At 32.0% G+C, this 12,676-nt stretch overlaps 2 protein-coding genes across 6 annotated transcripts in view; one reads left to right on the forward strand and one right to left on the reverse strand.

Moving 5' to 3' along the window:
• The window catches only part of LOC117171258 (hemicentin-1-like), a 109,745-nt gene that overhangs the window by 55,894 nt on the left and 41,175 nt on the right, over positions 1-12,676 (reverse strand). The gene's annotated exons all lie outside the window — the stretch shown is intronic.
• LOC117171259 overlaps positions 1-12,676 on the forward strand; it is a 29,078-nt gene that overhangs the window by 11,535 nt on the left and 4,867 nt on the right. Inside the window, exons 2-4 of one of the 4 annotated variants that reach the window (XM_033358384.1) lie at positions 943-1,228; positions 6,324-6,407; positions 6,532-6,672. In XM_033358384.1, the coding sequence (XP_033214275.1) occupies positions 1,145-1,228; positions 6,324-6,407; positions 6,532-6,672 (309 nt within the window). In that variant the 5' untranslated portion in view covers positions 943-1,144. Of the gene's footprint in view, positions 1-942; positions 1,229-3,545; positions 3,671-6,323; positions 6,408-6,528; positions 6,673-12,676 lie in introns of those variants that run through there. The other 3 variants (XM_033358383.1, XM_033358385.1, XM_033358386.1) reach the window with 3 other exon arrangements.

The raw sequence follows: 12,676 nt of genomic DNA on the forward strand, positions 1-12,676 counted from the left end.
ACCATGTTTTTTCACATTCAACTTGCCGTAAGTAATTCGTTTATCAACTAATTAACAAATTTCTTTTTGAGTTTTATTCGTGACACTCTAGCGGAGGCTACAGTGTCCAGAAAGGGTTAAAAGTTAATTTCGAATGCTTTCCTTTTTAATCCGAATGAAAAACCACGTTTTTAGACTTTCACATTAAAAAAGTGAGCGAGGAAGTTTGAGCTACGACAAACTTCAAGCGAAAGAATTTTCTGCCAATGTATTGGCCAACTTTTTGGAAAATCTCAATTCGATTTGATTTTTAGTTCCATAATTAGAGCGAGCTCGTAATAAACTCTCCGTAATTATGGAACTAAAAATCAAATCGAATTGAGATTTTCCAAAAAGTTGGCCAATACATTGGCGGAAAATTCGTTCGCTTGAAGTTTGTCGTAGCTCAAACTTCCTCGCTCACTTTTATAATGTGAAAGTCTAAAAACGTGGTTTTTCATTCAGATTAAAAATAAAAACATCAGAAATTAACTGTTGACCCTTTTTGGACATTGTAGCCTCCGCTAGAGTGTCACGAATAAAACTCAAAAAGAAATTTGTTAATTAGTTGATAAACGAATTACTTACGGCAAGTTGAATGTGAAAAAACATGGTTTTTCAATTTAAAAAGAGTCAGTTTTTATTTATTTACTGGAAAATTTGCAGCCCGAGAGAAAAACTGTAAATGGAGACTCAGGTTCATTTTTCAAGAGCTATCTAACTATATCTTTGGTTTTTTCAAATTTCGAATTTCATTTTTGATACCAAAATACTAGGTCAAGTATGCGCGTGCGCGGGAAAACAATGGCATCATTTTTCTTACAGCTTATTTGTTATGTTCTCAAAATAAACATTTTTTCTCAAAATGAAAATACTTCAGGTATGAAACTGTGAATTGAACAAAGCTGCAATCTCATTTTTCAGTGTCGCATTCTTATTCAAACTCAAAACAACAGTGAATCGGCCTACTTTTGATGCTCGGCGTTTTTCTGTGTGCTCAAATAATACACTGAAATGAAATTTCAGTACATTACAATCTTGGATTCTTTAAATATAAAATTCTAAAAAAAATTTAGTTTAAAAATCATTCACTGGCGTGAGATCTTCAAATTCAACTTGAAACATTATGTGGAATGTAAAAGTCAAACGAAAATATTCAAACACGAAGCGTCCCATCTTCTGCTGCTTACTGGGATTCTGTATCTTTCAAGTAAGTGACTTTAAAGTTGTTCTACTAAATTACTGCCATATTGAAGAAAAACTTATGTAAATGAGTTTGCAATGGCAAAGACGATCTAAACGACATTGCCACATACGCAAGGTTTTCCTTAGTACGATAGAATATACTCGGAAAAGTGTTGAAATATTACTCTGTGGCGCAGTGATGGAGCCTTTTGTGCAACCACAGAGTAATTCTTACACTTTGGGAGAAATTAGCGAACCTCACTGCATCAAAGTGCAAGATTTACTCTGTGACATTGTAAATCCGTATCCAGATTGAATGGGGATGAGTGATAATTTAACAATGTCAACCAGTAGTCCCTACTTTGTAGCGAGCGCTAGATACAGCTCGCATTGTACACTGCGTGTCTCGCAAGAGCAGAGGTTACACTTTCGCTCAGTAAACCTTGCTCCTTCTGTGAGGAAAAATTATAGTTTCGCATTAGAAATCTCTCGCATCAATCAGCAGAAGTCACAGTTATGCCCTAGTATAGAATCGTCGGTAGACATTCCATTAAAGGAACTCGAAACAGATGATGTAATACAATGTTAAATTTACAAAAAAAAATGTTTTGTTCTTAGTAACTACATTTAATTTATTTGTGAAATCATGCAATTGCATGTGTGGTCACTAACAAACGTAATCGAACGCTTAAAAGCTATGAAAAATCGCACCCGTGTGGGATTCGAACCCTACCTACCTAAACAACCTAAGCCTATGGCGGACGCTCTAGCTAATTACACTGATGTATCGCTTGGATTCTGTTGACAAAATCTCAGTCAAGATTTTACGCTGGTAAGCCAGGGCTAATAGAGGAATATTTTTTTGTTCTATTTTTTCGTTTTACACATTTTATGTGAACGGTTTGATTTACATATGCTCAATGAAAATATTTCAATTTAATTAATTTAAATTTTAATAACTAAATGTTTATTTTAAACATTCATTTAATTTGTGATTTCTTTCCAAAGTCTGAGGCTCAAAAATGTAATGCATTTATTACTCTTAGGTGTATTGTAAGTGTATAAATATTTGAATTTAAATTTAATTTTCCAGCTTAAAAAAATAATCGAATGATTATAGTTCTACTAATCTTCTTTAGTAAAACCAGAAAGTAAAAACAAAAGCAGCTACTACAAAAAATTTATTGAAACATTGGAGTTGAAAAAATGGTTTAAGATACAAGGTACTTAAACCTGATTAATATTCTAACTTTGAAGTTGAATTCGAACACTGAATCGAAGGCTAGCTGAAATTAAAAGAAATAAGTCCTGAAAATGAAAAATTTTAAATGCTAATAAATTTATAAAACTTTGCTATAAGCTATAGTAATTATTTATACATTTTTATAAAATATAAGAGTGCAAATTATGTGATATAATAAATAGTATAATAGTATAATACATTTCAAAACATAGGTAAGTGAAGTAAACGGTGTTTATTTACATATTTTTAAATTTTATTCCTGGAACAATATTTGAAGTTTTGCAGTATACAGAATTAGGTATCTAACAAACAAAAACAAAATTTTTTAGAAACCCGAAATAGCATTCCGTAAAATTGAAATCAGCCTATAAAGATAAAAACAAAAGTTACTTCATAGCTTAATTGTTTTTGATTTGCGGCCAAAAAAGTATGATTAAACACAAGTATTCAGTACCAAAAATAAAATTTGGAAGTTTACAATTTCAAAGAGATTCAAATTTCTAGGGTTTTGAAAATTGTGTTTAAACAGGGACTATAAAATATAAATTAGACGAATGGAAACAAAACTACAATGCTTACAGGTACAGTCGAGAGTGGCGCGAACTCGCGATCTGTCGGTGGTACTGCAGCGCTAGTCACTAGTTGCCACAATAATCTGTAATGTACTACAGCACTCTTCATACAAGAGTCAAAATATCTCAAGTGTGCCACATTTAAATCGATAGTTCTATTTCAAGTCAATTTATACACTTTTCTATTTTTTATATCAAAATAACTTCGCTAAAATATTTTTTCAACATTTTTTTCTTCAAGTTATTAACAATCAAAGTTCTTTATCATTTTTTTCAAACATAGATTACTCACGAACGGTTCAACCTAATTCAATAATTGAGTTATGAAAATTTTTGTTACGAAGTATACTTTACGCTGAAAATTGTTCGGAATTAAAAAAAATTTTTTATTCTTTAAATAATCGTTTGTTTTAAACAATTGAAAATTAATTAAACTTCTGCGCCTGTAAAAGAATTTTCTCATGTTCCCATAGATTCTACTATCTCTTTCGAAAATTTTGGTGAAAAAAAAAGTTTGTATTTTGCAGCGCTGGTCGAGTACGTTCGGACGGATGCGGGTATCATATTGAGTACAATATGACACGAATTTTCCACTAAAATGATCAGTGTTAAAAAAATTATGTTTTCATCAAGTGTTTCAACTTTCTACAAGGTATAGTCATTTTTTAAATTAAAAAGATGAATTTTCTACCAAGGAATTTAATTTTCTACTAAAAAAGGTGAATTTTCAACAAAGTATATCCAGCATCAACTAAAAAAAAATCGATTTTCAACCAAAAGTTGAATGGTTAAGTTTTCAGTCTAAAATATTAATTTAAAAAAAATTATATAATCAAAATATTTCACTATTCCATAAAATAGATTAATTTTAAATTAAAAGAATAAAGCATCATTTAAACAAAATTAATTTTTTAACAATGTGGATCGACTTCAAGCCAAGATATAGGGAAACAATTAGGTAATAAATTATTTTGAATAAAATTATGATGGGTTATTATGGGTATCATATTGAGTACAATATGAAACGAATTTTAATCTGAAATGATAAATTTTATTTTAAAAAATGCATTTCTAATCAAGCGGTTCAAACTTTCTACCAGGTATAGTTATTTTTTATCAAAAAGATGAATTTTCCACCAAGATGATTAATTTTCTACTAAAAAAAAATGAGGTGGTTTAATTTTCAATTAGGCGTGGATAAATTTTAAACAAAGAAATGAATCTTCAAGCAAAAAATTATTTTTTAAGAGAGAGTTTAAGTATTCGATCAAATTGTTGAATTTTCAATCAAAACATGTGAATTTAAAAAAAAATCGAACAGTCAACTTATCATTGAAAATGTTAGTTTTTAATTAAAAAAAAATTTTAGCCGAAAAATTAATTTTTCCAACAAAAAGATGAATTTTTAACTGAACTACTGAAAATTCAACACAAAAAGTGAATTTTTAATAAAATAGTTTAATCTTCAACAAAGTATAGTGAAATTTTCAACCAAGAAGATTAATTTTCTACCAAAAAAGTATTTTTTTAACAAATCGGTTCAAACATTCAACCTAACAGTTGAATTCTAAACCAAAAAATATGAATTTTCAATAAAAAAATGTAATAGTTGGTGTTTAAAATAATGAAGATTTTTAATTGAAATACCAACTACTAAATTTTTTTTATTGAAAATTCAGCTTTTTTGGTTTACAATTCAACTATTAGGTTGAATTTTGAAACTTATTTGTTAAAAAAATACTTTTTTGGTATAAAATTAATGTTGAAAATTTCACTATACTTTGTGGAAGATTAAACTATCGCGTCCGATTGTGCTCGATTAGGGCTGGAGGTCGGAGCGCGGTCACAAAAAATCAATAACTTTTGAACTACTGCAAAATACAAACTTTTTTTTTTAATTTTCGGAACAGATTGTAGAATATTTTGGCACGTAAAAGAATTTTTTTACAGGCGGAGAAGTTTGATTAATTTTCAATTGTTTAAAACGAACGATTGTTTAAGCAATAAAAAGATCTTTTTTTACTACCGAAATTTTTTTTTAGCGTAAGTAGACTCCGTAAGGAAAATTTTGATAACTTAATTATTGAATTTCGATGAACCGTTTGCAAGTAATACATTCTTGAAATAAAATGATCAAGAACTTTGATTTTCGACAACTTAAAAAAAAAGAAATGTTTTGCAAAAATATTTCAGGGGAGTTATTTTGATATAAAAACGAATCGAAAACTGTACGAATTAATTAAAAATAGAACTATCGATTTAAAAGTGGTACACTTGAGGTATTTGTACCCACAAATTATTTTTCCATTTCCCTCCGTGCATACTAAGGAAACGCTTATGTATAGTAATTGACTTCGCGATTAAGGTCCATTTTCTCGTAACTGACAACGTTCAATTCGACCTAAACGACAATGCCAATTGAGTAAGATTTTCCTTAGTACGGCAGATATGAAGTTTATTATAATCTGAATACATCTTTTAGTTCTTATTAGAAAAATAATTAATTAATAATAACTAATTATAAAAGTAAACTTAATCTAGTAAGAAATAAAACAAATCTTGCTCTAACACTCTCAGTCAGCATTTGACACAGTACGAAAAAGGAGATGTTAAAATTTTACACTGCGAAATTGGTGCGGGGTCAGGCCCAATATTGGTATAACGGATTACTACTGGAAACTGCACCATCTACTTTGTATCACACTACCCATCGCAGTATGAAAGGGGATAGCTTAAAAGTTGTAAACTGTATAATTCACCATTTATAATTCACATTGGGAAAACGTAATGTCTACCAGTTTTTAAGTGAAACCTTGCAATGTGAAGCAGTGATTTAAGCAGTGTTTACCAATGATATTCCAATCTACAATGTCAAACTGTAATAGCTGCTTTACATGATGCTGCAAATGCTATTTCGACTAGTATAATTTCAGATTACTGGTTTACACTGCATTCTATACTGTGAAAACTGCTCATTTCGCAGTGGGTACGCTTTAAACCTTAACTTTACTGTTCGAAATTGTACAACTTACAGTCTACTTTTTTCCGTGTATCTGCGAGTTAAATTGTGTAAGCTAAAAAATCTTTCAGATCAATTTTTGATTTAGCCTACAGGATATTTTTTTGTTGATTATTTGAATTCAGAAACCAAACAAAATACAAACACCGATTTTATAATATATTTTTCTTCTTACCAGGATGCCCAACTAACACTATATTTGATATAGACTATGCATTTAAAATTGAATTCCAAAATTTGAAGTAATGTTTCAGGTCTATTTTATCCTTCCTTTATAACTTTACAGATAATTCTCGCAAGGCAGTCATTATATGATCGTTATCTGAAGCAGCTAGATGGTGTCAGGGCGGATAAATTGGAAGAAGTTCAGGTCGGTTTGAGAAAATATTTGTATAATTCTTTAAAATATTTCAAGAATTAAAGTACAGTACTTAAATTTATACATTAAAAAAATTAAACAATTTTCATATTAATAATTCATTGTCAAGTAGCAGCTGGTTAATGCATCAAACTTTTTTAAACCATGGACAAACGCTGCACGAGATTGTCAGTCGAAGCATACGGGACCCATCTGGGATAACTTTAGAAAAGGAAAAAAGGAATTGGGTGACTGTGCTGCACAGAAAAATCCGACGGTAAATTAAAATATCACTACCTTAAAAATTCTACTAAATAGTTATTTCATTTATACTGCAAAGTATCTATATATTGTAAATGCGCGGAAAATTATGGTTAATTAAGAATTCAGTGATTTTGTATTAAAGTTTTGGATATGACACAAAGTCAATTAAAATTCCATTGAAATGCACAACCTTCAGTATTCGAGAAAATGATTTAATCGTTATCTGAAAAGCTTGTAACGTTTTAACAAAATCTCAGAGATAGAGCTTGGAAAACTTAGCGACAGGCAATGAAAATTTAGTAAGCAAGCGCGTTATATTCTCATAGACAAGAAATCTGAATTCTAAGCGACAGTTTATGAAAATTTAAAACGCGATTTCTCAAAGAAAAAAAAACTATTTTTGAACTCATTGCTCTGTAATATTTGTTTATCATTATTAATAAACAATTCGCAAACGCAGTCACTTACACATATAATCGCACGCTTAAAAGCTTTGAAAAGTCGTACTCTCTTAGGATTCGAACCTACCTAAAAACTGCCTAAACTCGTATATTCTATACTGCGCACTCTAACTCATTTAGCTAGTAATGCATATCAATCATTCTTGGACAGAATCGAGATTTGATTGAAATATGATAAGATGGAACTAAAATATAATGGAGATGAAGAATTGGTAATAAAAAAAAAGTCGATCGAGACGAGTCGATTATCTCGATTCTGGATCGTTTATCTCGATGTGATGAGTGCTGTGTTCCAGGTTTTAGTGTAATCTGATGATATTTTGGAACAAAATTTAAATGCTCTTTATGCACCACTACAATTTTCTATCGAAGCACTTGAATCATGCCAATAAAATCTTTGGCCACCCCCAACCCCCAGTTATTAATCATTTGATTTAAATATACATAATAATTAAGAAATATTCACAAATACAACTTAACAAACAGTGCAAGATTGTTCTCAACACACTTTACGCTATTTATTATAAGTTTAAATTGTCAATATTTCTTAATATATGATGATTTTCAAGTGGCCAATCATTGACAAAGGTGGCCAATCACTGTAGCCATTACCCTATTTTAAGGCAAGGTCGTACGAAGTCCCACGGTGCGCCTTAACCATTTTCAAATTAAAAGTTGTTGAACTCGTTGTTTCTTTAAAGAAAACATATTTCTGATAAGTAATGAGTGTTCTAAGGCAAATTGAAAATTTTCGAGTGACTATAATAGGACATTTTGTATTTAAAAAGAATTTATATGGCAATTGAATTTTACCAATTTTAAAAAAGACTCGATACTTTTTTTTTAATTCTTGAAAAGTTTCCTTGGATAAAAATGCAACTGTTTGCTCGATAATTCAACCATTTAAATAAAATCATCCTCTTTGGTTGAAAATTCAACTGAATTGTTGAGATTTTATTTTTTGTTATTTTGGTGGTGAGCAGTCAACTTATATCTTTTGTAAATGAAAATTCAACCATTTTTTTGCAAATTTGTCTGCAAATATATTATTTGGTTGAAAATTCAACAGTTTTGTTTGAAAATCGTCCGTTTTCGTTGAAAATTCAATAGTTTTGTTGAAAATTCGAAATTTAATGGAAAATTTACTTCTTGTTTAAAACTCATAATTTGGCGTTGAAAAGTCAAACAAAAATATTTTTTGGATGAAAATTCATGTTTTTTTGCTGTTGAAAATTTTGCTTGGTTTCAAAATTCATCTATTTCAGTAGAAAGCTCGCAAGTTTGAGCGCGCCTAGGGCACACGACGGTTGAATCTCGCGCTTCGCGCTCGGATATTTATTCTTTGCATTTGGCATGCTTGAAAAAAACTTTATCAAAAAGATCTGTTTTAGATGGCAGTATTTATATGCGTCTTCATATTCTGAATTGTCTACTTAATTAAGTATAGTCAAAGATTAAGTTTCTCAAAGTTCTGTAGGCTTTGAGGTACACATTCTCATCGTGACACTCGCGCTGCGCGCTCGATTTCCGACAGACATTTGTAAACAGGTTTTGTTGGATTTTTTTTCTCGTAACTTTCGTCGTTTCTCCACAAATTTTTCTATATTTTTTTTTCAACGTTATTTTTCACGAATAAAACAAAAAGTATGCGTCCTATCAAGTAGTGATTTTTAACGAAATTGTAGATCTTTTTTGAGATAACCATTTTTGTTAATTCATCTTTTTTCGTATCCTACTTAGTTTGTCCACAAAATGGAATTTTTTATTTTCGATTATTTTTTGTGCAATCAAAATTTGAATTTTCGATTATTGAAGGAAATCCAAAAATTGGTTATGATAATCTTGTAGGGCTTTCAAGAAGAAAATTTTTTTGCTTGATTTTTTATCATATCGTGCGTTTTTCGGCTTCAAATTTTGATTTTCGGTTAATTAAAAAATTTTTGAAAACGCTATAACTCTGAGAATTTTCTTTTTACCGAAAAAAGTTATTAGGATAATTTGTTTGCTCTTTTTAATACTATAAATATCCACGCATAGAATTTTCAAATTCAGAAAAAAGTTGTCTCAAAAATCTTCAAAATGCGCTCACTTTTTGAATTTTTATCAAAAATGGCTGGTTCACGAACTTGTCCTTTCTCTTAGGACCTTAAAAAAGTGTGCCAAAGATGAATATGATTAGTTCATTTTTTCGAGAGTTATCGTGTTTACGGACGGACGGCTGGACGGACGGCCACACGGACAGCCAGACAGACGGTATCGTGAAAACCTGATTTTCGGATTTAGGGGGTCTCGAAACGTGGAGATCCGTTGAAAAAGTGTTATATCAAATTGCAGACAATTCTAATACTTTCTCAATCATAAATGATGAGAATGTAAAAGGAATCTGTTTGATGGAAAATAATTCCTCTTTGTTTGAGGATTCAACTATTTTGTTTGAAAATTTTGTTTCAACCACTTCCCGGGTAGAAATTATAACTAGGTTCTTAAGAGGCCCTGTCTAGATTTACTATTTTCTATCAAGGCCCTAAAGTGCCAATCTATCGAGGGCGCAAGCGTACGTCAGAAAAAAATCAAATTTTTCAAAGTTTGCATCTCGGTATTTTGTTAATTTGTTCTTTTTTAAATTTAAGTATAATTAAGCATAAGAACATTAATGTACTGTTTTGCATACCCTGTCCAGGGCCAGCAGAGGGAAAGCCTAGATTCTTTCAGCTAGGGAATCTGGCTGCGGCCTCGTGGGAGCCAGTATTTAGTTTAGGCATAAAGAGGCAATTTCTACTCGGGTTTGTTCAGAAATCATTTTTTTCATTAAAGATTCATATTTTAAGTCGTGAATTCATCTCTTTTGCTGAAAGTTTAACGATTTTGTTGAAAACTGATATTTTTTAACTGAGAATTTAATTGCTTGGGTAAAAGTTCAACTAACTTGTTAATTTTTTTGATGAATGAAGATTTTGTTTGACAATTAATTTCCCTAAAAATTCATATTTTCTAGCTGACAATTAAATCTCAGTACCTAAAATTCGCCTTGTGGTTCGGAGGTTCGACAGTTTAGGTGAAATTTTGTCTTTCATAACTGAAAAATCTTTATTTGATGAAAATTCATTTTTTTGAAATTAAAATTCATTATTTTCAGACGAAATTTAATCTTATTTAGTTAAAATATTAGCTATTATATTTTTTTCTTGAAGATTCATCCTTTATGGCAGAAAAGTATTTTTTGGTTTGTTTCAAATAAATGAATAAAATTTAAAAGTTTGAAATTCGTTTCTGAAATATTGTTTTATTATGTTTATAATAGGTCCTATGTTAAAATGTTACAAGATGAAAATGTTGTGATTTCAATGTTAATGGTCAGGAAAAATGAAAATTTGTTCAAAGAAAAATCAGGGAATTTTGAACATAAAATTTTCAATCTGCAAAGCATGTATTATCTTGAATACCCAAAATTTCCATTATTCTCAAGTCTCATATCCTATTACTTCTTAAAGCAATAAATTACGTACAGTGAGTGTGGGGGGATATTTTGTTACGTTTCTTTACAGGGCGGGGGGAGGGTTGAAGAGGGCCTATAATTGCTTTTTGATTCCTTTAATCTTGTTAAACTAGGTTTAGTTCCAGACATTTTCTATGATTAATTAATTATTATTTCTAAAAATATATTGCCTTTTATCAGAAATTACAAATAACAAAACTACAAATTTAAAATTAAAAAATTGTTAAATAATTTCAAAAACATTTTTTGATCGTTTGAGATTCATAGATATCAATTATATTGAATTAAGAGGGATAATAATCAAAAAGAGGGCTCCAATATTATAACTGCGAAATTCTTAAAAATTAAAAGGACCAATAATCCAACTAACAAGTTTGAATGTTGGACCTTGAAGTCGAATTTAAACTCTAACTTATTTTAAACATAATTTCTTAAATTCAAGCTATACAATTTTAACTGAATCGTTCGTTGATTACTCATTTTCTAAATTCTTTTGCGCAAATCATATAAAAATTCGTTCACCATCAAATACAATTTGATAAGCTTTTAATATAATTTACCTAAATTTTTCCAAATGACTCTGATGTAAAAAATGTAATGGACTCTTCTTCTACTATTTAATCAAATTCCCTTAAATCTCATCAGACTTTTCTCTCTATCCAGAAGTTATAGAATATTTACTTAAAAAGCCGATTTTTCCGCCCTCGGGTTGCGGATAGAGGGTCCCTGTACCAAGGGTTTCTGCTGAATATGGTTACAAAAATAAATAGGCAGTCGCAGACAATTGTCCAGGGGTGGTCCCGAAGGAATGAACCCCCAAGCGGAGGTGTGAAAACCGTGCCAAAAGCTGAATGGCACCTGAGTGAGGTGTCTAGAGCGGTGACTCTGGGATACCGGGCGACCTCTCAGAGTACGCAGCCTTATCCTTGCATGCGGAGCTCTACAAGGATGGACGAACCCCTTTCCCTAGCTTCTCGTGGGAACAACAATGACAACACCAAACATAGTTGTAGTAAGTGCGGTTCAAAACAACAGAACGCGCAGGGCTCCCGACAATGGGTCGGCCAACAATGCCGACCAATCTAGAGCTGGGGGAGCCAATGAAAATGGATTCAATGCGATGGATCGGCGGGATCTCGCGACCTTTGGGTGGACGGAGCAACTGAATCACGATTTGCTAGAATGCTGGGATGCGAGTGTGGCCCGTGAACGGGGTTACATGGCACGGCTGCATGCTCTGTGGTGCGAGAATAACCCGGAGCTATCGCACTTTTCGCAGCAACGTTTGCGAAACCATGCTGAACTACTCCGTAAAAGGGGTTATGTAAGCGGAACGCCTACTCTACTACAGCTAGAACAAGTCGGCAACAAAGAAAGAGAGGCGACACTAAGACCAACCGCGGGCACGCATCCAATAGATGAAGAGCGATGCTTTACGACCCGGAGAAACATCAACACCAAGGTTTCTCTCAAGCCTAAAGATCTGGCTGAAATGGATGTCGAGCTTCGTGGACATTTTTCCGGTGAATCCGACCTCTGGGCTATCAATTATTGTGTGTATTATGCAGCGAGAGCTTCGGCCGATTCGAACCGTAAAACAAAACCAACAGCTGATCATAAGACCAAAAGACGAATGCATCAACTTGCCACAAAGATAGGCTGGGCAAGACAGTACGCGTCCCGCATTCAATGTGTGATTGACTACATCACATCTGGCAGGAATTTGACCGCCAAGGTTCGAAAGTTCGCGCGCGAACTCCGGACCCGTTATCACACACTTAACAAGTCAAAGCTGCTGACCATCAGGCAGCATATTGTTGAGAGAATACGTATACTATCTGACGCTAAGAGAAGTCTAGAGCGGAGGGAGAGGTGTGTCAGAGAAAATCAACAGTTTCTCTCTGACCCATCTCGACTCTTCCAAGACCTTCCAGTTACTGTCGAATACCCACCCAAACCAGAGGAGGTCGAATTATTTTGGAGAGAAGTCTACGAAGTTCAGCATAGACTAGACGAAGACTCAGAAAATATAAATAGCTTCAAGGAGTTATGTGTTGCCC

Source organism: Belonocnema kinseyi, chromosome 4 (genome assembly GCF_010883055.1).
Source record: "Belonocnema kinseyi isolate 2016_QV_RU_SX_M_011 chromosome 4, B_treatae_v1, whole genome shotgun sequence".
NCBI classification, from domain to species: Eukaryota; Metazoa; Arthropoda; class Insecta; order Hymenoptera; family Cynipidae; genus Belonocnema; species Belonocnema kinseyi.